At 38.0% G+C, this 26,208-nt stretch overlaps 3 protein-coding genes across 3 annotated transcripts; all 3 read right to left on the reverse strand.

Moving 5' to 3' along the window:
* Positions 1-6,711: 6,711 nt before the first annotated feature.
* On the reverse strand, positions 6,712-8,548 carry LOC115990749. Its single transcript, XM_031114542.1, has 2 exons — positions 8,200-8,548; positions 6,712-7,913 (listed from the first exon to the last, which is right to left on the reverse strand). The coding sequence occupies exons 1-2, from the start codon at positions 8,546-8,548 to the stop codon at positions 6,712-6,714; spliced, it is 1,551 nt and encodes a 516-aa protein (XP_030970402.1).
* A 1,484-nt stretch (positions 8,549-10,032) lies between these two features.
* Positions 10,033-10,987, reverse strand: LOC115990750. Its single transcript, XM_031114543.1, has 2 exons — positions 10,377-10,987; positions 10,033-10,255 (listed from the first exon to the last, which is right to left on the reverse strand). The coding sequence occupies exons 1-2, from the start codon at positions 10,985-10,987 to the stop codon at positions 10,033-10,035; spliced, it is 834 nt and encodes a 277-aa protein (XP_030970403.1).
* Positions 10,988-19,378: 8,391 nt separating this feature from the next.
* LOC115990751 lies at positions 19,379-19,948 on the reverse strand. Its single transcript, XM_031114544.1, has one exon. The coding sequence runs from the start codon at positions 19,946-19,948 to the stop codon at positions 19,379-19,381; it is 570 nt and encodes a 189-aa protein (XP_030970404.1).
* Positions 19,949-26,208: the final 6,260 nt, after the last annotated feature.

Consider the following 26,208-nt stretch of genomic DNA (forward strand, 5'->3'; position numbering starts at 1 on the left):
GCTATTCAATTATAGGAGCTATTACAGGCTTTATAGCATACATACCCATAATTCACTATACCTTGCTCTTTTTTTTTCTTTTTTTCTTTTTTTTTGTTGTTGTTAAGAATTTCAACCTATGGCGTCCACTCATGATGATAGATAACTCTTTATCATCAAACTAAGACATCAATTAGTTTTTGGTGTAGACAGAGATTGAACCTCAAATCTCTTATTTAATCATCAAAGACTTTATCAGTTAAGTTAACTAGAACCCACTACTATCTCTCGCTTAATTGTACACATTAAGAGTATAAAGTAATATTAGGAAAAAATCTACAAAGAGAGATGAAAAAAGAGAAACTAAACGTCTACAACATGTTGTGTCCTAAGAATGCTTAGAAACACCATTGAAATATCATGAAACACAACCTCTCAAGACACCATAATACAATTTTAATTTTAATGAGAAATAAAATACAAAATACGTAAAAATAGAAACCTCAATTGTATGATCCTTGAGTGAAGGGTGCTTTAAACTTGGTTGCTCATAAATATTCACGCAATCATAGATGTCTCCATGTTTAGTCTGCAAAAATCTTGTAATTATTAGATTAAATATCAAGCTATAATGAAATGCAAGGACTTCTTACTTTATCAAGCATACAACCGAAGATACCTCAATACTTTTGATGCGTGGTTCAATCTGTTTTTCTGAAATCAAATTATTGAGATCATTCCCTTTTTCCATGCCTCCATTACGGGAGGAAGCAACACGTAATAAGACAAGAAAAAAAACAAACTCTTTGAAAGCCATGGATCCTTAACACTTTTTTTTTTTTGATGAATGGATCCTTATCTCTTGAGTTTGTACGGTGTCAATATACATTTATAAGAGATTGGAGACTATAAAAGGTAATATATCAAAACAAATTCCATATAAATGAAATTAAGTGAACATATTGACAAAGTAATGACAAGGATAAGAATAAGAGATAAGTGTGAAAAGTAAATGTTAATAAAAATAGAAATAAGATCACTAAGATTTCATGAAAGAGAAATAGAGAGGAAAAGATTACGATATAAAGAAAAATATTTAAATACTGTACATGTATTTGTCACAGTAATACGATAAAGTGAGAAAGATAGATCTGAATCATCTGATAGATGAAAAAAGAAAGATTAAAAAAACATAAAACAAAGTTGTGGTTTTGGTTTTCATTATTATTATTTTTTTTAATCATATAAATCAAACGTGTAGTGCAATGAGCAAAATTGAAATTCCATGTTTTGTTTGACTTTAGTTGTCCTATTCACTCAATAGAAAAAAAAAATGTAAATTTCATATTGTGCAACGAAATATTAGTAATAATATTGCTGTGATTTTACTGTCAATAAACTATTAACATTATATTTTTCTTATTTGTGGGACATGTTTATTGAGAAAGGCAATGGTTACAATATTTTTATAATAATTCTTCAGTGGTAATTTTTGGGTTGGCCTAAGTTGACTTGGGGCTTCACAAATGTATGTGGGTTGGTGTGTGTTAGGGTGAAGTGGTTTGGACCCAGTAATTTTTCGAATTGGGCCATTTATTGAGCTGGGTTCGGATTGGGTTAAGGCCTTTGGAAAACTGGCTTGGGATTCTACATGAAGTGGGCTTAAGTGAACCAGGTCGATTCTTCAGTGGATTGGACTGACCCACCCAACAAATAAATCAGCAACAGATGATCTATTCCACCCAATCTCACCCTCTCTTTAAATCAAGTCCTCCATTGCCAAACTCCAAGGGCTCAGCTTCTCACCGGCCATCACCACCTTCACAATGGAGATCCCTGAGATCAACCCCTCCTTTCTCATGAACCACTGTAGAGTGTGACCCTCTCTGGCAAAAGAGAATTCATGCCTGTCCCAAAGTTTGAGAATTGCAATAATGGAGGGCAAAGCCCACTCGATCTTCCCTCCATGGACATCAGCCAAATACAACATGTTAATCCTGACTTCGAAGATCAACACCGAATCCAAGAGGTGGAAGGAAATGATCAGATATGAGTTTTGGGTTTGAAGGAATCTAAAACCATTCCTAAACTTATTCAAACTACATACAAAATTATAACATCATACAATCCATGTTCCATCATAATACCCTCCAAAATTCTATCAAGATTTTTTCAAAATGCATATTATTCATATGTTTATTGTCAAGTCTTGGGAATGCGAGCAGTTAGTGATGAAGCACGAGCTCGTCAGTGGAAGTGAGTAGATGGAATCAACTTGTTGGTGTGGGTATATGCTCTATAAGGGTCACCGGTGTGGTGTCTGCCACAACGCCTCCGATGCCAAAGTCAGTATTATAAAAGTACCTTATGAAATGAAAGACAAGATGAAGAAAAACCAAAATGCTTTCTAAGAGTATGAACGTATATATGTACCTTCTGTTGGCTGTGTGAGGGCTTTATATAGATAGCTTTAAGGGCTAGCCATTGTGCTTATTAATGCTTTCTCAGGTAACGCCTCTGATCCAATAATGGAGCTTTTAAGAGGCTCCCAACGATCTGTCTGGTTGATTCGATAACTGCCAAGGTCATTGATTGACTGTATTAAATGACCCCTATGCCTTCGTCAGTGATGACTAGCTTCTTCGTTATTCGGGACGACTTCGTCATTAACGTTAGCTTCGTCTGTGGGATGTAATCTCGTCATTCCCATCAGTTGCCCCCAGGTTCTGTGGTTGTCTGTGACGCGTCATGACAATCACGGAAGATGAAAAGTTTTCTTGAGCTGTCTGTGACTCTTAGGGTTCTGTTCCGAATTTAATGCTTAGTGGCGGCGCTACACGCAACGTGGCCACGTGGCGCGTGCTAATCCATGGAATTAATGGTGTGACTCTTAGGTTTCCCGCTGGTTTTTCAATCGTTTTTTGGCCTAAGTTTAAAACTTCTCCTCTTCTAATTTCATTTACTTTTTAGAAAGCAAAACAAAAAATACCCGAACGATACTTTGAGCATCTTTTTTCTTGAGACTTCCTTCTTCTTCAAACCGTTGTGCTGTGCTTTTGGTGTTTCGCCATTGGAGGTATGTTTTTCCTTACTGGTCCTTTCCTTATATTTTCCTTTTATCCTACTGTAGTTTCTGATTCTTTCTTTCCTTTTCTTCCTTTTCTTTTGTTGGTCTTTGATTTTCTGGGGATTTAGCTTGTATCGTTTTTCTCTGCCCTCTGTTTTCCATACTTCCATGGTTGATAGTTTGGAGGTTAGGATAGCTTGCCCATTAATCTCATTTCTTTTTGCGCGCCTAGGAGGGTCTTTGGGTACTTACCCGTTTCTAGAAAATTTTGTGTTTGAGGGCAATTGTCTGACCGTAGTTTTGGGCGACTTGCTGCCTTTGCTTCGTCAATCGCTTAATTGGTTCGAGGGTTTAGCAAGGAGAGAAGTGATGTCTAAGGTTAGGTCTAGCGATCTCGAGACTGGGTTGTCGTCTAATGGCAACCCAGTGGAAAAGGATACAGTCGTCTCTGGTCCTCGGGAGGTTAGGGCTTTTTATGCCCTCAGGGAGGTGTGTGGTTTGGACGTCGAAACTATGAATAGGTTCAAGGATAGGTTCCAGTTTCCGGCAGGGGTTCGTGTCCGTCTTCCTAAGGACGAAGACAGGGCCTACCACTTTTTTCCGGGTGAAGTGTGTTTTTATGAGTCAAACTTCTCCTGCGGGCTTAGGCTCCCCGTCCACCCGTTCCTGATGGAACTTTTGGCTTATTTTGGTATTGCTCTCGGGCAACTCATGTCTAACTCGTGGAGTATCGTGATCAACTATATGCAAATATGGTTGGCCTCCAATGGGGATATGATCAAGATGGGTGAATTCACCTATCTATACCATTTGAAATAGTCCAAGGAGTACGGGTATTATGAGTTAGTCCCTTGGGAGAGAAAGACGAGGATTGTCAAGGGCTTACCTTCGTCCTTCAGATATTGGAAGTCGCGCTTTTTCTTTGTGTTTGGGGATGACTTTAAGACTCAATCCAGTAGTGATTGGGGTGATATCCCGAGGTTGCTCCGTCGATGGGGAACCCTGACTTTAGGTGCGTCAGTATTTCTCCCCGTCGTTTTAATTTTGTCACCTTTGAGGCTTTAGTATCGCTAACTCCTTTATTTCTTGTCTAGTACAGTTAAGAGATGGCCTAAGCTTAAGAGTAGGCATAAGGAACGCATTGAAACTGCGATCGGGTATGCCAAGACGATTGAGAACTGGGATGACCTGGTTGACCCCCGGACCCTTGCTTTCTACAACCTTGGTCCTAACCCGTCTCCTTACATTCTTCGTCAGATCAGTATTAAGGAAAAAAAAAGTAAGTATTATCCTCGTCAGTGTTAATTCTTCTCATGTATACTTAGTGATTTCCTGTTAAACGCTTTTCTCTTGTAGAGATGATGACAAAATTTAACAAAGACATGTACGCGAAGATGAGATCCAAAAAGGACGAACCGCTGTCCAACCTGGGGAAGAAAACTGTGGGTATGACCGGGAAGGGCCCCGCCCCCACTCCCCTTAGCTCCATCCATCCTATAGCCTCTGCTACCGAGATGACAAGGATGGCCTCTCCAACCACGTCAATAGAGGAGATCCCCACTCCCGGCTCCAAAAGGCCACGCGTAACTGGCAAGGAGAAGGAGAAGGCTGATACTCGTTCGTCAACAATATGGGATGACGAAAGGTTGGCCGTGGACAGGGCTCACGAGGTCATCACTCCAGCGGACTTGAGGGTTCTTTTCGACATGTCATTGAATGAGGTCATGTCTCGTCCTATTCACAAGCTCGTCCAGGTACCGTGTTTACCTTCCTTTTTTTTTTTTTTTTTACCGACGACTCTATGATTTCCTTCAGGTGTTGGGAGAGAGCCTCCATATTACCTTCGAATACCTCACCCAAGAGGCCAAGGTGGCATCTTTGACATCCCAAATGGAGGCTTTGGAGAAAGAGAATTCTGTCCTGAAGAAGAATTTGATTGTCTCTATGGACGAGACAACTTCTTTGAAGGAGAGGGTTAAGATACTGGATGATGACCTCAGGGTTGAGCGCAAGTTGACTCAGGAGAAGGACGAGCAGCTTCTTTCGGCCAAGGAAAAACTTGTAACCATCACTGCCAGATCCGTGGAGGTTTTCCAGACCATTGATGAGTACAATAATGTACTCTTTAGTTGGTACTTCAAAGGTTTCGAGCTTCTCAGGAGGTATCTGGTCAAGCATCTTGCTGGGGTCGACATGGAAAGCCTGGACCTAGAGCAGGTGGATAAGGAGATGACTATGGACGAAGCTGCTCAGTCTTCTGCCCCGGCTGGTGATGCTCCTGAGCCTGATACTGACGCACCTACCGGTGAAGATGCTGCTGCTGACGCCTGACTTTATCACTAAAAATTTTTCTTTTGTTTATTTTTTGGTGGATGCCCGTCCTGTTTTGGGCATTTTTTTTTTTTTTTTTTTTTGTAAATTTAATTCCAGAACAATCAGCTTTGTTTTTGAAAACAATGCTTGCGGCCCAGTGGTTACGGGTTTTTAATGCATACTTACTTGTTTAACAGATTTTTTGGTTGATTTATACTCGTCCATATCTTGCACTTTGTGATCTATTTATTCGTCAATAATCTGTTACTTGATTGTTTTGACGACCTTGAATGCAGTCTGACTGTTGTTTTAATTTGTTGCATGGATCTTCCCTTTTCTCTTTCTTTTTGTGTGAATCCGTCAGATGAGATCTTGTCACTTGCTCTTGCTAGGGGATTGTGCCTGTCGTGACTTACATCCGTCAAAGCGGAATCTTGTCACTTAGTCGTTTTATAGCTTTTATAGCCTTTGTATTCGTTACAAGGGTCGTCAGTGACTTACATCTGTCAAAGCGGAATCTTGTTACTTGTGTTCTATACCCATTGGGGTTATCGTCAGTAACTTACATCCGTCGAAGCGGAATTTTGTTACTTTAGTGTTTTATACCCGTTGGGATGGTCGTCAGTAACTTACATCCGTCGAGGCGGAATCTTGTTACTTTAGTGTTTTATGGGCCCTATGATTGACTAGAACTGCCTGCACAAAGACATCAGAGGAATAATTCTTTTATTAAATCCAGGAATGAATGTATTCGTCTATTACATTTATTGGTGGTACTTCTTTAAATGCTCAATGTTCCAAGGTCGGGGGAGCCTTTGTCCATCCATGGTTTCCATGTGGTAACTTCCTTGTCTTAAGTAGTGAATGACTCGGTAAGGTCCTTCCCATATGGGACCCAGCTTTCCTTAGGTAGGGTCTTTCCTTGCTGTGGTGGTCTTGCGCAGGACGAAGTCTCCTATGTCCAGTCGCTTGAGTTTAACCCTCTTATTGTAGTACTCAGCCATCTTTTTCTAATACTTTGTCATTTTGCTGGATGCGTTGTCTCTTACTTCATCCAGAAAGTCTAGGTTGAGTCGTAGTTCATCGTCATTAAGTCCTTCGCTAAACGTTCCTCGTCTGATGCTCGTTACCCCTACTTCCACTGGGATTACTACTTTCGTGCCATAGGTAAGCCTGAAAGGGGTCTCTCCTGTTGGGGTTCTGGCTGTTGTTCTGTACGCCCACAGGACGTTGGGTAATTCTTCTGGCCAGGCACCCTTCGCATCGTCCAGCCTAGTTTTGATAATCTTGAGCAGCATCCGATTTGTCACTTCCGTCTGTCCGTTTGTCTAGGGGTGCCCTGGGAATGAGAACTAATTCTTGATTCCAAGGTTTGAACAGAATTCTCTGAAGCCTTGGCTGTCGAACTGCCTCCCATTATCTGAGATGATCGTCAAGAGAATCCCAAACCTGCAAATTATATTCTTCCACACAAAGCTCTGAATCCGAGCCTCAGTAATCATTCCTAAAGCCTCTTCCTCAACCCACTTTGTAAAGTAATCAATAGCAACAAGCAGGAACTTTACCTGACCTTTACCTTGGGGCAGTGGGCCGACGATGACTATTCCCCATTGTGCAAACAGCCATGGGGAAGCTATAGTCGTCAGTCTCTCTGCTGGAAGCCATTGCACATTTCCGTATCGTTGGTACTTATCGCACCTCTTGACGATCTCAACAGCGTCTACTTGCATAGTTGGCCAAAAATATCCTGTTCGTACTACCTTGTTCACCAAGGATCTAGGGCCAGCGTGGTCGCCGCAAATTCCTCCGTGGATTTCTTCCAGGATGTATCTTGCTTCTTCTTCGTCTACACACTTCAAGTAAGGCATAGAGAAGCCTCTCTTGTATAAGGCGTCATTAAGGATCGTGAACCTGGCCGCCCTCTTCTTGGTCTTTTTAGTTTCCTCTGTGTTCTGAGGGAGGTGCCCGTCCCGGAGGTAGGATATTATGGGTGTCATCCAGCTGTATGTGCTCCGGATAGTGAACATTGCAATTTCTTCAATACTGGGGTGTTTTTGGACCTCCATCGCCAAATTTGTGCTAACCTCCCCTTCTGATGATGCTTGCTTCGAGACTTCGTAAGCCCCCATATTCTGACTTCTGGGAATCTGCACGAACTCCACTACATCGAACTCCTGAGCTAGATGTTTCGTCAGCTTGAGGTATTTCTGCATCTTTTCTTCCTTTGCTTCGTACTCTCCCTTAATCTGCCCGATCACTAGCTTTGAATCACTTTGGATCAACAGGTTTTTGGCACCAAGTGCCTTTCCAAGCCTTAGTCCCGTCAGTATCCCCTCGTATTTAGATTCGTTGTTGGTGGCCAGGAATTTTAGCTGGACCCCGTATTTAAGCACTTCTCCGTCAGGGGTGGTTATGACGACCCCTACTCCCCCCTTCCTCTGAGCTGACGAACCATCAGTTTGTATTATCCATCTATCTACCTCGTTGGTAACCCCGTCTTCGTCTGGAAGTGTAAACTCTACAATAAAGTCCGCTAGAGCTTGCGCTTTGATCGCTGTTTTGGGATGATACTCGATGTCAAATTAACTAAGTTCAATCGCCCACTGGACCATTCTTCCTGCTGCTTCGGGCTTGTTCATTGACTTCTTGATCAGTTGGTTCGTCATTACAAGAATGGGATTTGCCTGGAAGTATTGCCTTAGCTTGCGTGAGGCTACTATTAGCGTAAATGTGATCTTTTCGATCCTTGGGTACCTAGACTCAGCTCTTTGGAAGGCTTGGTTGACGTAGTAGACCGAGAGCTGCTTCTTACCCTCTTTTCTGATCAAGGCTACACTTACTGTCGAGGCTAACACTGCCAGGTATAAGTATAAATTTTCCCCTTCTTTGGACGGGCTTAGGAGGGGTGGACTGCTCAAGTAACGCTTTAGCTCCTGGAATGCAACTTCGCATTCGTCTGTCCAGGCAAACGCCTACTTCAAGGTCTTGAAAAAGGGCAGGCATTTGTCTATAGCCCTGGAAACGAACCTGTTCAAAGCTGCTATTCTTCTTGTGAGCTTTTGAACTTCCTTGACGGTCCTGGGTGACGCCATGTCGAGGATGGCTCACACTTTTTCTGGGTTTGCTTTTATCCCTCTTTGGGATACCATGAATCCTAGGAATTTTCCCGAAGCTACCCCAAAGACACATTTACTTGGATTCAACCTCATCTGGTGTGTTTTGAGGGTTACAAATGTCTCCTTCAGGTCGTCCAGATGTGCGAGCTCTTCTTTGCTCTTGACGAGCATATCGTTAACATACACTTCCATGTTCCTGCCAATCTGATGGCTGAACATTTTGTTCACCAACCTCTGATACGTAGCCCCGGCATTTTTCAACCCAAAAGGTATTACCTTGTAACAGTAGAGTCCTTGGCTTGTGATGAAGGTGGTCTTCTCCTGGTCTTCCTCAGCCATCTTTATCTGGTTGTACCCTGAGAAAGTGTCCATGAACGTCAGTAACTTGTGCCCGGCTGTGGAGTCCACGAGCTGGTTTATTTTTGGCAAGGGGAAGCTGTCCTTTGGGCATGCCTTGTTCAGGTCGGTGAAGTCTACGCACATCCTTCATTTCTCGTTTGCTTTCTTTACCAGGACGACATTTGCGAGCCACTCAGGATAATACACCTCCCGGATGAATCCTACCGTCAGGAGTTTGGTGACTTCCTCTACAATTGCCTGGTCACGTTCTGGGGCGAAGGTTCTTCGTCGTTGCTGGACGGGTTTCCGTTCGGGGTCCACATTCAATTTATGCTGTACGACTTCTGGAGATATGCCCGACATGTCCTCGTGGCTCCATGCAAAAACATTTAGATTCTCTTTAAGGAATCTTATTAGTCTTGCTTTTATCTCGGGGCTCAACGTCGTTCATATCTTGGTCGTCTTCGCTTCTCCTTCTACCAATTCCACCGTCTCTAAGGCCTCTATCCTTTCTTCTTCCTTTTCTTTAATCATCCATGTGTGGTTCTCCTTTTCAGCCAGGATGGCTTGGTAGCATTCTCTTGCCAGAACTTGGTCTCCCTTCACTTCACCAACACCATTATCTGTTGGGAATTTCACCTTCAAGCAGTAGGTTGACGTCGTCGCCTTCCACTTGTTGAGCGTGGGCCTTCCAATGATGACATTGTAGGATGAGGGACAATTTACCACCAGGAAGTCTACCTATCGGGTCAACTGCACTGGGTAGGTCCCTGCTGTCACCGTCAATGTCACCATACCCTTGGGGTAAACCCTGTCTCTGTTGAAGCTGACAAGTGGAGAGTCAAAAGGGCGCAGTCTCTTCGGATCTAATCTCAGCTGCTGGAAGGCTGGGAGGTAGATGATGTCCGCGGAGCTGCCATTATCGACGAGGATCCTCTTGGTATTGAACCCCTCTATATTCAGTATTATGACCAAGGGATCGTTGTGGGGCTGCTTCACCCCCATTGTGTCTCCTTCACTGAAGGACATGTCCTGGTATGTTCGTCGGTGCTTGGACGGGTGTATGGCGTGGACGTTGTTTACCTGTCTCTAGTAGTCCTTTTTGAGTGATTTAAACGAACCTCCTAGAAACAACCCTCCTGTGATCGTGTTTATCTCCCTGATCACCTTGTATGGAGGCTGGGACGGACGGTCATCATTCCGAGAGAAGGATTCATGCTAGATTTTAGTGTCGTCCTTGAACTTGCTATATTCTCCTTTCTTCACATATTTCTGTAACTTCTCTTTCCGTATTAGTTCCTCTATTTGCTCCTTTAGGTCTTTGCAATCTTCTATGTTGTGGTCGTGATTTTTGTGGAACCGGCGATACTTGTTCTTTGTCACAGACATTGGGGGACGAGTGCAATGGTCTGGGCCATTTGAGATAATGCTCATCCTTGATCTGCATGAAGATTTTGTCAACAGGCATAACCAAAGGAGTAAATCTTACCGTCCGAGGACTTTTGTCATCCTTCCTCTTGTTCCTGTCATTGTTTCGACGATCTGGTCGATCTCTCTTTTACCCCCTACGGTCGTCTACCCTCTTGGTCTTGTCGCCTAGCTTCTTGGTATCCTTTATGGCAGCTAAAGCATTTTTAGCATTCATGTACTTCTGCGCTTTTAGGAGCATTTCTGCCATTGTTTTTTGTGGATTCTTTGCGAGGGATGACACGAGATCTCTGGACCTTAGCCCTGCCTTAAAGATCGTCAGCTGGACCTTGTCATCGGCTTTATCCACCTCCAGAGTCTCCCGGGTGAATCGTTTTATATACGACCTCAGAGTTTCCTTCTCTCCTTGTCTTATGGTGAGTAAGTAGTCTACCGGCCTCTTTGGACGTTGCCCCCCTATGAAATGGCACAAGAAGGCACTACTTAATTGATCGAAGTTGTCTATGGACGAGGTAGGCAACTTCATGAACCATTCTCTTACAGCTCCTTTGAGAGTGGTTGGGAAGGAATGACACAGTATCTCGTCGGGTGGTTGCTGAAGACCTAGGGTCGTCTTAAAGGTATTAAAATGATCCTGTGGGTCTTTGAGTCCGTCGAATGGCTCAAGTTGAGGTAAGCGAAACTTTGACGGCACAGGGCATTCTAGTATTGCTGCGGTGAAAGGCGAATCCATAGCCCTCACCATTTTGTCTACGTTTCGGTCCGTCTTCTCCTTAAGGGCGCTCCTTAGTTCATCCATCTCCTTCCTTATTTCTCGAAGGAGATCCGAGTTCTATTCATCCGAAGTAGTTGGCCTTTGAGGGACACCTCTCCCGTGGCTATCCCCTTCTCCCTCCAGGCTACACTTGGACCGGCTTTCACCCTGTTAAGCCTGCTGAACTTGCTGGAGTCGAAGCTTCATTTCCTGGTTTTGTTTGGTGAGTTCTTCAATGGTGGCTGCCAAGGCTTGGACTTGCTGGGCCAAGGCAGTGAATCTGGGTTGGATTCCATCTGAATGTAAAGAGTTAATGGAAACCACGTTTTCAAATATGAATCTGAAAATGTCGGTTCCCATAGACGACGCCAAACTGATGAAGCACGAGCTCGTCAGTGGAAGTGAGCAAATGGAATCAACTTATTAGTGTGGGTATATGCTCTATAAGGGTCACCGGTGTGGTGCCTGCCACAACGCCTCCGATGCCAAAGTCAGTATTATGAAAGTACCTTATGAAATGAAAGACAAGATGAAGAAAAACCAGAATGCTTTCTGTGAGTATGAACGTATATATGTACCTTCTATTGGCTGTGTGAGGGCTTTATGTAGATAGCTTTAGGGGCTAGCTGTTGTGTTTGTTAATGCTTTCCCAGGTAACACCTCTGATCCAATAATAGGGCTTTTAAGAGGCTCCCACCGGTCTGTCTGGTTGATTCGGTAACTGCCTAGGTCATTGATTGACTGTATTGAATGACTGTATTGAATGACCCCTATGCCTTCGTCAGTGAAGACTGGCTTCTTCGTTATTCGGGACAACTTCGTCATGGACGTTTTCTTTGTCATTAACGTTAGCTTCGTCTGTGGGATGTAATCTCGTCATTCCCATTAGTTAGGAGCTTGGTACTATTTGTGGATACTTGCAGATTTCTACACGTCATAAAACAAAATTAATTAGCACGTAACAATAAGAAAATTATGTCATAGAGTTGCAAGGTATATGCTAATCCTATATATAGCTCTCTTATCATAGAGGTTAAGTATGATCTTATACTTTAAAAAATTATAACAAGCCATACAACTATAGATAAATAGCATCAAAAGAAGCAATAAAGTGGGACAAATTTCTTTATAATTTGAGAAGGATGCTATCTATTCCCTTGGGGAGCTTCATCTCCTCCCCACTTGAAGGTTGAAAGTTCAAGATCAATATAACACAAATGAAATAAAAACAAAATACCATGCCGACCATCAAATTATAATAGAGCCAAGTACCAAAGTTTACTAAAAACATATAACATGGTATTGTAGCTTCTTCAATGAGTGAAGTGTGAAGCCCTCTTGTTAATTATAAGCTTTTGCTACCCATCATTCTCTTCTAAAGAATTAATAAAATATCCACCAAAATCTATAAAGCAATATGTACTGTCAGATTTTAGAATTTAAACAAATTAAATAAATCTTTCAGTCAAAGAAAACTACTCGGGTTTATGGAAAAACAAAAATCACATAAAAATGTATCATTAAAATAAACAAAAGAAAAAAAAAATCTAGTTTTGGAGTTTTTTGTTTCCTCTTTGCTATTAGTTGCAAGTTGTTTCTCTATGATTGAATTAGGGATTGAACTTTCAAGATCGTTCATTTGTGCAAAAAAAAAAAAAAAATAGCATTTTTATTTTGAATGAAAAATGAAAATTTGAAGGAATTTGAATAAATGAAAGGTGATTGTGTATGTTGAATTTTATAATATGTAAAGTTGTGATGATTGACTTTGAAAAGGTTCTTATATATTACCTTCAGATGTGTGGGATAGTTTAATAAAAATTATACATTTGAATAAAAATAATAATAGAAGAAGTTTGGTCAAAAGTACAAACTTCATCTTACATTGCCACTTAACTGGTAAAGTCTCTGATGGTTGTATAAGAAATCTGGGATTCAATCTCCGTCTACACCAAAAAATTGATTGGTGTCTTGATTTGATGATAAAGAGCTATCATCAGGGACGGACGTCATAAGTTGAAACTCTCTCTCTCAAAAAAAAAAAAAACACATTGTTGTTATCAAAAAAAAATATATATATATATATACACACACACACTATGTTCCTTAATAATAGAAGGCATATTGGCTCACTACCATTACAAATTGGCAATAAGAATCATTCTCATGCTTCAAGTTCATAATTTATTTAAAAGAAAAAATTTTAAATAACATCTTAAGTTTCACTATTGCAACTGAAACCTTCATGATTGACTCTTTAATATGTTTACAATTAATCATTAACAAGAAGATAAACACTATCATTTGTTCATCAAAAAAAGATAAACACCGGCACCGCATTACCAAGTATATACTTTGAAAAGCATTCCAATATATATATATATATATATATATATATATATAGACACACACACCTGAAAGGCTACAGACAACCTTCATGACCAAAACATTAGACTTTAAATCTAAAAAAAGACAATGAATAGGAAACACAATAGAGTCAAAAAATGTTCTCTGCAAAATAATCTCGTGAGTGAAAAGAAAGAGAAAAGTGAGATTGTGACCTTCAAAGTTTGAGGCCTACAGGTGCAAAGAGCAATCAAAAAGGGATTGCAGAACAAAGCCAAGTAAAGAAGTATATTACAAAATAATAAGAGAGAAATCCAATGGACTTGGGGACTGGGTTTATGTGATTTTTGTTTCTCCATAAATCCGAGTGGTTTTGTTTGACTGAAAGATTTGTTCAATTTGTTTAAATTGTAAAATCTGATAGTACATTATTCTTTTTACCAAGTTTATTGCTTTGTAGATTTTGGTGGATACTTTAGTAATTCTTTAGAAGTGAATGATCGGTGGCAAAAGCTTATAAAAAGAGGGGTTTACACTTCACACATTGAAGAAGCTGCAATACCATGTTATATGTCTTTAGTAAACTTTGGTACTTGGCCTTATTATTATTTGATGGTGGGCTTGGTATTCTGTTTTTATTTCAGTTGTGTTATATTGATCTTGGACTTTCAACTTTCAAGTGGAGAGGAGATGGAGCTACCCAAGGGAATAGATAGCATCTTTCTCAAATTATAAAAGAATTTGTCCCACTTTATTGCTTCTTTTGGTACTATTTATCTATAGTTGTTTGGCTTATTGTAATTTTTTAAAGTATGCGATCGTACTTAACCTCTATGATAAGAGAGCTGTGGGATTAGCATACCTCACAACTCTATGACATAATTTATTTACTGTTACGTGCTAATTAATTTTGTTTTATGACATGTAGAAATCTGCAAGTACCACAAATGGCACCAAGCTCCTAACTAATGGCTCACATTCCCAAGACTTGACAATAAACATATGAATAATATGCATTTTGGAAAAAATCTTGATGGAATTTTGGAGAGTTAAATGATGGAATATGGATCGTATGAGCCAAACAATGCCTAAATGATCTGAAACCCATGCCGCCGATTTGAAACCCAAGCCACCGATCAAAAAAATCATCATTGGAGCAAGCCCATTCAAACCCATTCAAAAAAAAAAATCATCATCGGAGCAAACCCATTCAAAAAAAAATCATCGTCGGAGCAAACCCATTCAAAAAAAATCATCACTAGAGCAAACCCATTCAAAAAACATTATCATCGGAGCCACCGGAGCAAACCCATTCAAACCCATTCAAAAAAAATCATCACCGGAGCCATTGGAGCAAACCCATTCAAAAAAATGAGAGAGATGAGAGAGCAGATGGAGAGCAGAGCCGAAAGAGCAGATGGAGAAGCAGAGACGGAAGAGAGAGAAGAGAACAGAAAAAATGAGAGAGATGAGAGATAGAGGAGAGAGAGTAGAGATACCGGAGCCTCTGGAGCAAACCTATTAAAAAAAAATCATCACCGGAGCCATCGGAGCAAACCCATTCAAAAAAATGAGAGAGTTGAGAGAGCAGAGCCAAGAGAGTAGATGGAGAATCAGAGACAGAAGGGAGAGAAGAGATCAGAAAAAATGAGAGAGATGAGAGACAGAAGAGAGAGAGTAGAGATAAAATATATATATATATATATTTTTTTTTTTAGAATATTGCTACAGTGCAATTCTATCTTTAGAATTGCACTGTAGCAAGTATTGCAAAAAATTTACAATACTTGCCTTTACAATTTTCTGATGCTGATGATTTTAAGGCTGCAAATGCTAAATTTTCCTTAGATATGACATTAGCATTCTCCAATGCTAATGCTTTAACTAACGGCTCACATTCCCAAGACTTGACAATAAACATATGAATAATATGCATTTTGGAAAAAATCTTGATGGATTTTTGGAGAGTTAAATTGAAAGAACATAGAGAAGAACGAAAAATAGAGTATAACAGAAAGAGAAAAGAAAGAGAGAGAGAGAATTATTGAATTGAATCAATTGTATTGATATGAAAAATTGATTAATACAATACAGAGGCAGTACACTATATATACAGTATTAGTAAAGGTAAACAGTTAGTTACGGGCTGAATCAAGCATAATTGCCTCTCACACGTGCTAGACTTAAGTTATCAGTACATACAAGACTAAAGGACACCGTTCTATTTAATCTTGCATTGTGCCTTCTTTATACTTGGAATTGAACTTGCTTCATCTTCAATTTCCTCAATCTTGCAACTGCTGTTATCACTGCTTTCATCCCCCCTCAAACGAAATGGGAATTTCCACATGAGTTTGGATGTCAACTAGTGAAAACGAGAAGAAGGTAAGCCTTTGGTAAAAAATATCAGCAAGCTGATCATTGGAAGAGATGAACTTGACCATGAGATCCTTCCAGAGAACCTTTTCACGCACAAAATGGTAGTCCACCTCAATGTGCTTTGTACTAGCATAGAATACAGGGTTGGAAGCAATGGCCAAGGCACTAACGTTATCACATCACATTAAAGGAGGGGTAGAGAGAAAGATCCCCAAATCTCTGAGAAGCATACGTATCCAATATAATTCAGCTGCAGTAGAGGCTAAAGCTCTATACTCAGCTTCAGTGGACGATCTGGAAACAGTGGACTGCTTCTTAGCAGACCATGTGATGGGGCAATTTCCAAAGAACACAACAATGCCAAAAATGGACCTGTGATCTACTGGATCACCAGCCCAGTCTGCATCACAATAGGCAGACAAGAAAGGAAAACTAGGTGTAAAAGCAATGCCAAAATGAAGAGTGCCCCTAATATATCTCGGAATACGTTTGGCAGCTTGTAAGTGGTTCTGAGTAGGAGAACACATGTACTGACAAGCTTGTTGGATAGCAAATGACAAGTCTGGCTAGTAAATGTGAGATATTGAAGGGCACCAACAAGGCTTCTATAAGAAGAAGGGTCAAACAAAGGAGAACTATTATTGGGTAGTAAGTGTTGATTGGGAGAGCAAGGAGTCTTGCAAGGCTTGCAATCTACCATAGCAAACTTGGTCAACAGATCAGTAGCATACTTGGTTTGATGCACAAACAGCCCTGAAGTAGTATAGTCAATCTGCAACCCAAGAAAGAAATGAAGCAACCCAAGATCCTTAAGATCAAAGGCAGAACTCAAAAGCTGAATAATAGAAGTAGTGAAAGCCTTGTCACTGCCAGTTAAAATAATGTCATCTACATACAACAAAAGGTACACCAAATGGCCATCATGACTGTATATGAACAGATTACCATTAGCCCCTGATGCCGAGAAACCAATGTGAAAGAGATGAGTGGTGAATCTTTCAAACCAGGCCCTATAAGCCTGTTTGAGACCATATAATGCCTTATGGAGAAGACAAACATAAGAGGGGAATTGAGGGTCAACATACCCCTGAGGTTGTCTCATATACACCTCTTCCTTCAAAATGCCATGAAGAAAGGCATTACTAACATCAAGCTGCCTCAATTCCCAACCATGATGCACTGCTAAAGTTAAAAGAAGTCTCACAGTGGTAGGTTTAACCACAGGGCTGAAGGTTTCATCATAGTCAAGACCATGTTGCTGTAAATAGCCCCTTGCTACTAATCTTGCTTTATATCTAGCTATGGATCCATCAGCATGCTTCTTCAATCTGTAAACCCACTTACAAGTGACTGTATTCTTATCAGAAGGTAAAGGAACCAAGGACCAAGTGTGCTGTTTTAGTAAGGACTGAAATTCTGAGTCCATGGTAGCCACCCATTGAGGGTGTTTAGCAGCAACAACATAGGAAGGAGGTTCAGTCATAGAGTACTCAAGCTTAACATGTAAAACTTTAGGCTTATATATACCATGCTTAGACCTAGTAACCATAGGATGAGAATTATGAGAAATAGGAAGAGAGGAAGAAGGATTGGGATCAAAAGAGTGAGAAGTGGAAAGGTTAGTAGAAGGGACAACAGGTTCAGTAAATGAAGGTGGTGGATGAGGAACCATAGAAATTAGAGTGGAGGCTTGCACTAAAGATGGAAGTAAAGAAGAGGTAAGGTCTAAAGGAGTGGTTGAAGGAATAGAAGCAGAATTGGAAGAAAAATTAGAAGAAATGGGATTGACAGCATCAGAAGGAGGAGTAGAGGATGATTGGGGAAACCAAAGAGAGAAGGTAGTGGAGAAAGGACTAGTAGGATCAGTAGAGAAGGAAGGTTGAGCGAAAGGAAATAATGACTCATTGAATAAGGCAAAACAGGCAATGTAAATCTTATTGGTTGTAGGTTCAAGGCAAATGTAGCCCTTCGACTATGGAGGATAACCAAGAAAAATGCACTTTTGAGACCTTGGTTGAAGCTTGTGTTTAGTATATGGCCTAAGATAAGGGTAACAAGCACAACCAAAAGCCTTGAGAGCTTGAAGAGGAGGTGGTTTAGAGTATAAAACTTCCCAAGGAGATTTGAAACTCAAAATAGAAGAGGGTAATCTATTAATGAGAAAAACAACAGTAGAGAAAGCATAGGACTAGTAATTGTAAGGAAGATGTGATCTATAGAGCAAAGAAAGACCAGTTTCAACAATGTGCCTGTGCTTCTTTTCAGAAACTCCATTCTGCTGAAGAGAATGAGGACAAGAAGTTTGATGCAAAATGCCATTTGATGAACAAAAGGCTTGAAAGGCAGAATTGGTATACTTAGTACCATTGTCTGTTCTAAGCACCTTAAGAGAAGTAGAAAATTGATTCTCAACAAGAGCCTTAAAATGCTTGAAAACAGACAACACTTCTTTCTTATGTTTGAGTAAGAATAACCAAGTAAACCTAGTGTAATCATCCACAAAGATCACATAATATGAAAAACCAAGAATAGAAGATAAAGGAGCTAGACCCCAAACATCACTATGAACAATATCAAGTACAGAATTAGACATAATAGGAGACTTAGCCAAAGGATATTTGTGCATCTTGGCACTTATACAATATTCACAAGAAGAACAAATGTTCACAATTTGAGACAAAGTAATAGAATGATAGAAATGCTTTAAAGTAGAATACAACAACCTAGAACTAGGATGTCCAAGTCTGTAATGCCACAGCAAAAGTACATCAGACTTTATGGAATTGGAAGCAGACATAGTGGATTTGGAATTGAAGGCTGAGGAAGATGATAGTGTGGAAGGAGATGGAATAGGATACACTCCATCTTTACTCAACCCTTTGTAGAGGATCTTTCCTGAAGGTAAATCTTGAATTAAGAACTTGTAAGCATCAAAATAACAAAATGCATTATTTTGAAGACACAACTTATGGACAGACAAAAGATTAGAAGCAAGAGCAGGAACTCTAAGTATATTATGAAGCCTAAAGTTATAAGAAGAAGTTTTAAGCTCACCATGACCAACATGAGTGACTGGAAGCTCTTGACCATTACCTACTGTAACTGTTTCAGTGCCTGCAACAGGTTGTTGATGAAGACTCAATTGTGACAGATCAGGAGTGACATGATCTGAGTAGCCTGTATCAGTAAGCCAGCCATTGCAGTGCTGGACTTGAGATGAGTTAGCCACCATTGAAGCCAACTTAGCAGGGGCATGCCTCCCTTGATATGCAAAATCCATTCTGTGGTAGCAATCAAGGGCTGTGTGACCACCCTTTCCACAGATTTGGCAAAATGGCCTATTTGACTGAGGTTGGCCAAAGGGATTTTGTGACTTAGAATGTTGCCCTGAGGTAGGATGATAGCTAGTATTACCAAAACCTCCATTGTTGTTGTTAAAACCACTGTGATTGCCAAAAACTCCATTGTTGTTGTTAAATCCATTGTGGTTACCTCTGCCACCTTTTCCTCTTTGATTAGAATATCTACCCCCTCTGCCTCTCTGATTAGAAAAACCTTGATGTGGAGATTGAAAATTGGCATTCATAGCCATTGAAGGAGGAACAAGACCATTAGACCTCTTCTTGATTACTCTCTCCTCAGCATTAAGTAAAGTATTTAATTCCTCAATAGACAATACATCACTACGAGTTCTATCATGAATCTATCATGAATCTGTTTGATCTTTTGGAAATATCCATCAATTGAATCAGTTCCTTTCTTCACTGCACTCAGTTCATTACGAAGACTCATAACATGAGACCTTGACACTGAGGCAAACCTCTTTTCTAACACCTTCCATACTCCCTTGGCAGATCTTTGCCCAACAATGAGAGCAAGAATTGCAGGTGATAAAGTGGAATTGATAAAAGTGAACATTGCTTGTTCACGATTCTTCCAAGAAATGGAATTAGGGTTAATCTTAGTAGTGAGATTACCAGAAGAATCCTTCAAAAAACGATCTGGAATAGTAATTGAATCATCAAGAATGTCAATCATAGAGTAGGTTTCAAGAATTACCTCAATCTGATGCTTCCAAATAGTGTAGTTGCTATAATCGAGTTTAACAGTCATCATTGAAGACATATTTGATAATAAAAGCAACGAAGTGTTGACAGGTAAAGCTGTATTAGTTACAGCAAGGGTTGAACTAGAGGTTGAAGATGAAGTTGCAGATGTGGAAGCCATGGATAAGGATCAAAGCTCTGATACCATGAAAGAACACAGAGAAGAACGAAAAATAGAGTATAACAGAAAGAGAAAAGAGAGAGAGAGAGAGAATTATTGAATTGAATCAATTGTATTGATATGAAAAACTGATTAATACAATACAGAGACAGTACACTATATATATACAATATCAGTAAAGGTAAACAGTTAGTTACGGGCTGAATCAAGCATAATTGCCTCTCACACGTGCTAGACTTAAGTTATCAGTACATACAAGACTAAACGACACCGTTCTATTTAATCTTGCATTGTGCCTTCTTTACACTTGGAACTGAACTTGCTTCATCTTCAATTTCCTCAATCTTGCAACTGCTGTTATCACTGCCTTCATAAATGATGGAATATGGATTGTATGATGTAATATTTTTGTATGTAGTTTGAATAAGTTTAGGAACGGTTTGAATAATTTTTGCTTCCCATGATTTCTGTATTATGTTTAGCCCCTATGATTTTCATTATTTGTCTCCGTATTTTTTTTTTTTTTTTTTTAGTTCTAAACTCTAAAGTTTACATCTTTAACTTGAATGTGAGAGAGAGAGAGAGAGAGAGGGAGGGAGAAAAGTCTTATTCTCTGACATCTAAACCATGCGTGCACTGTTTGGTTCTTGGGAAAGATGAGAGGAAAAGAAAAGAAAAGAAAATGGTTCTTTTGAAGCATGATCTTACCTTTTTATTTTGTTTTATTTGGAAGAGCCAAACAACGCCTAAATGTTTTCTAAGAATTTGAAAAAGAGATTGCGCTCTGGATTTTTGAATAGCTAGCTGGATTTTTGAAAAAGAGATTACGATGATGACAGGTCATCTTTCCTTATCTTACGATTTTGAATATGGGCTTTCATGGACCACCTCTTTCTTCTTTTGGAAGTTTTAGGAGTTTGGCGATGGAGGACTTGGATTTAAAGAGAAAGCGGGATTGGGAGGAATAGATCACCTGTAGCTTATTTGGTGGGTGGGTCAGTCCAATCCACTGAAGAATCAACCTGGTTTACTTAAGCCCACTTCATGTAGTATCCTAAGCCAGTTTTCCAAAGGCCTTAGCCCAATCCGAACCCAGCTCAATAAATGGCTTAATCCGAAAAATTACTGGGTCCAAACCACTTCACCTCAACACACACCAGCCCACATACATTTGTGAAGCCCCAAGTCAACGTAGCCCAACCCAAAAATTGAAATCAACAAGCCGTCGACCCAAACAAATTATTTCTCTTGTTTTTAAGTCATGTCCAACTCACACCATTATATTCCAACTCCAAAAAAATTTAGGAATTAGAATTAGAAACACTATATTATAAATAGTTTTTTATTTGGAGATTAGTCTAGACTCTAGATGCGAATTCTACATTGTTAAGAAAGTATTTGACTTTGTTGTAGAAACTGACAACGCAAATCAGTTTGATCAAATGACAAAAGTGATTTATTTTTTTTTTTTAATGTAGCAAAATGACAAATTTGATTTTTAACTTCTACATGTTGTAATTTATTTCTCAATGTGTTTTATTGACAAACTTACATCAATGATACTTGAATGTGATAGCAACTTATCAAGTGAACAAGATGGTGATTCTACAAAGTTCTAAGAAAATTAATGTTGAGTGCAATGTACAAGCTCACACCAACAAAGGAACAAAGGAAGAAGATGCAAAAAATACTTTAAAGGTGTCTTCCAATTTATTAGAAATATTGATCGAGTTGTTCATTAAATTTGTCTTTCATACATTTATTGGATAATTGGAGATGTTAAGAATTGGAATCCTAATTTTAATTTTAATTTAAGATTGATTAATATTTTACATTTAGTAATTTAATGTTTCATTTCAAGGATAAAAATTTATAAGACTGAAATCTTAATGTACAATCAAAGAGAAAGAAACAAAGAATTGTTTAAATTTTCATACACATTAGTTTTGCACGGGTTAGCGGCTAGTCTATCATATATTATAGAATCGAAATCTTTAACCAATATTTGACCTTTTTTTAAGTTTCTTAGAGCTTGCCATGTAGGATTTGGAGCTTTCACATTTTTCCACATTAGCCTTATATAAATAAATATATATATATATATATATATATATTATATATATACATTATGCAAAATCAAAAGGGAAATATTAGATTTTACTATTAATTTAAGCCGCAACAAATTAGAAATATAAGTTAATGCCTGAGACTACTTTAATGAGATTATATCCTACAACGTGAAATATTTGACCATGAATTTATATAAGAAAGTCTTTTTTATTTTTTAAACTATAAGTAATTAATAATGGATTTATGCTCTTCAAGACATCCCACGCTTCACACTAAATTTACCATCAACTTTCTTCTTCTTCTTTTCTTTCAATCTATAAATATCTCATGACTTTCATCAGCCAACTTCATATTAGCTAGAATCCTACTACATTTCAAATGTTGTATATAGAATTGGCGACAATGGCTATTTCGATGCAGAGGTTTGTATCTAATGTTTCTTATTAGTAGCTTTATGAACGTTGAGAACATGCACTATTAGCAAGATCTCACATGTTCTATAACAAAAACTACTCAAAGAAGAGATAAATCTGTACATTGCACATATTAGCGACTAGCATACTATAAAATTAAAATCTCTAATATTTTTTTGAGTTTTTTTTTAACTTCATGATAACTTGCCCGCTAGTAATTTAAGCTTTCACATTTTCCTAAATCAGCAAGATTATTATTAAAAAAAAACATAATAAAAAATCTCTTCTCCTTCAAACTCTCTCTCTTTCGAAAGCTAAATTGAAACCTCTAACCGTCTCCTTCAAAGTCTCTCTCTTCTCCCATGAAAAATACAAACTCCAAAATCCTCTAGGAAGAAACCAATGGTTGTCTAACTGGGTATGTGTTTCTTATTTGAATCTCAATTGTAGGAATTATTGTTGATTGAAGACTGGCCAGTGGTTGTCTAAATGGGTATGTGTTCTTATTTGAATCTCAATTGTGGGAATTATTGTTGATTGAATTCTGGTAGTAAAATTTGGGTTTCTACTTTCTAGGGTCATTTATGATAAAACCCAATTAGAGTTTTTGGTGTGTTTTGTTTGATTCTTTGTTTTGTTTCATCTATGTTAAGTTTAGGAATGGTTTTAGTTTCACTATTAATACTTAGGGATATCATATAAACTTCAATTTGATTTGTTTATTTTTTACTTTTGGGATATGAATATTGATATAGCCATATAGGGGAAAAAATGTTTGATAATAAATAATGAAGAAAAAGGCAAAGGTGATGTAATAAGAGTTGAGGCATTGCAATTTGCAAAGCCAGTTTGCTACAGATCATGGAGTGGCCAAAGGAGCATGTATAAGCTGAAAACATGAAATGAACTACAATATTTGACACATTTTGTTTACCAAAATGAAGCTTGAGACAAGTAATACAAATATTTAAAGTAGTGAGAACTATGAGTGAAGGTAAATTTCAACATTACGAAATAAAATATATCAAATGAAGACAAACTACTTATAAAAATTAGGAATATATCTTAAAAGGCACAAATTAATGCTGTATAACATTGTGGGCCTGTGGCATATCATTTGTGACAATATGACATTCATAAGAACCATAGCTACTTCTATGTTGCATTGTAAAGTGATCATCCTTAGTTTTGAGTTTGAACAATTTGTTCTTAAAATTTGTTTTTACTGTGTTTTAACTTAATTTTATTTTCAAATATGATTTTTTTTAATTTGTGTTTTCTTATTATTTTTGCAAAATGAGAAAGCTTAGAATAATTGGACCCTGCTCTTTATGAATCATTAAATTATGTTTTGTGTAAGCCTTTATTTGTTTCTTGGGAATGTTTTCTTGCAGTTTTCTTACCAATCAACCTGAACACAAGTGAATGTCTTATGCTATCTTTGATGTTAGGGTCTCAAATTTCATCACTATAACTTTCAGCTATAGAGTCAACAACCTTTAAATAATTAGCACAGCACCACAAAATATTGGAATGATGTCAAGGCTCCCAAAAGCTAATTTATGCCAGCTTTGGTTAAATAAAGAATAAAATTTGGCTACATTAGCTTCCCATCCTATAGAATGTGACACTAGCCAATAACATGATTTAGAGGCATTAATTTTGACGGTAAGAATGATACAAAGCTAAAGATACATGAGTTAATTTGGTTGAAGAAGATACACTTTTACCTTTCGTTAGCATTGGATTGTAATAGAAACCAAAGATTATAGCAACATGTCCAAGCCTCCTTTTTCCTCTCTATTCTTTTTTGTTGAATGTAGGGAACATCATAGAATATCAAATTCTACATGGGCTTTAAAGAATGGTTAGTGATGGTTTTACTTTAATTTTAGGATTTTTCCTTTACCTATCTCTTTATTTGTTAGTGGGAATAGAATTGTGGTTTTTAGGTCCAATTTGGAACTTTGGTTTACTAATCTTTTTAAATTGGGTTCTTTTTATTCAAATTCTACATGGGCTTTAAAGAATGGTTAGTGATGGTTCCTTATGCTCTAAAGAGTAAAGGAGGTTGTTTATGGGCTTGCAAAAAATATGATGGGGATGTGTAGAGTAATTTCTTAGCCTAAGGTTTGTGTTGATATAGGAATAATCTGTACTTTTTTTTCTTTTTCTTTTTTTGAGAAGGAAATAATCTGTACTTGACATATCATTCTTTATAACTTTTGCTACTTTTGTTGTAAGTGAATGGACAATTGCCTAGGGTTGACTTTAAAGTTTTATCATTTAAGATCCAAAAAAAGGTGTTGATATGTTTCTTATGGAATTTTTCTAGATGTTGCATTTGTATTTTTTTTTTTTTAATTTTAAAGAAAGGTTTTGATATTTGGGATTTGTATATAAATGTTTGCTTACTTTGTAGGGTTTGGTGTTTTTGGCACACAAGAAGCTCATTGCGGAGAATCTTGTGGAAGAAGGAGCTGAACAGAACATCAAGCGGGAGGCCAAGAAGGAAAAATACTTGGTAACAAGTCTATCATACTGAACTACATTGTTCAAGAGCTACAGCTGCATTAAGGCTACACCAATTAAGTGCTACTGCATCTAAAGATACAATAATCATTGATGTACTGTAATAGATAGCTAGTAGGGATTAGCAAATATTAAAGTACTTTGCATTGTATTAGGAATATTACTGTTTTTTCTTGATGCTCAATGAATCATATTGGGACAAACAAATTAATTCTAAGCAACACTTAATAAAAAGAAATCATTTTCAGTTCTAGCTTTAGGTAGACTTTGGCAGTGTATGAAAATTGAGATATGTCTTGATTTGGTTGGATGAAAGTTTTTGTTTTAGCTGGATGAACGTATTTTTGTATTGGAACAATAATTTGATGATTTGTTAATTTGGCAGATTGGAGTTTCATGCATTCCATTTTTTTTTTATCAAAAAAATTGAAATATCAAATTTCACATGCCTTTTTTTCACCTCTTTTAGATAATAATATTATTACTCAGTTTTTTTTCCCCTCATTTGGTTGATGGGAAATTGTGAGAAAAGGGAGAGAGAAAAAAAAAAAAAAGGGTTTTTGCCTTTTTGGGATTTGAATGCTATTCAAAATTTAAGTCTTTTTTTTTTTTTTTTTAAATTGCACTTAATTTGGCTAGATGGTACGTACTCCTAAATTTGAGGTGCCTTTTTCTCTCCTTTGCTTGGTTAGTGCGGAAGTTCAAGAAGATTAAGGAATTAAGTAACAGGATTTTAAAAATATTCTTTTACTCAGCTATTGGGATTTTACAAATAGAAGTTAATGTTGAATTTGGCAAAGTTAATTTTATTTTGGGTAATTAGCATATGGCACTATCATTTGATTGGAATAATTTTTGACTTATAGCAACATCTTAAACAACAAATTGAAAATGCAATAGAAGAATAAAAAGAAATCAAGATGATTGTGCGTATGTTATATAAGTCTCAGATTTATGTAAAACCTTTCTATGCATAGCGCGAGTTAGTGACAGGTGGAAAACATAAACATGACAAATAAATTGTATATATATCATATAAATATAAGAAAAATTATTTAATAATATTATAAGAGACATATCAACGATTTGATGTCAACGATTTGATGGCAACGATTTGATTACATATTTAAATGCAAGATTACACTTTGAAATTAAATTTACAAATTTTGTTAAGAAATTTATTGCACAATTTCTAAAATGGTGTACATCTTTTATAAATAAATAAAAAATATAATATTCAACAAA

This window comes from Quercus lobata, chromosome 5 (genome assembly GCF_001633185.2).
Source record: "Quercus lobata isolate SW786 chromosome 5, ValleyOak3.0 Primary Assembly, whole genome shotgun sequence".
Lineage (NCBI taxonomy): Eukaryota > Viridiplantae > Streptophyta > Magnoliopsida > Fagales > Fagaceae > Quercus > Quercus lobata.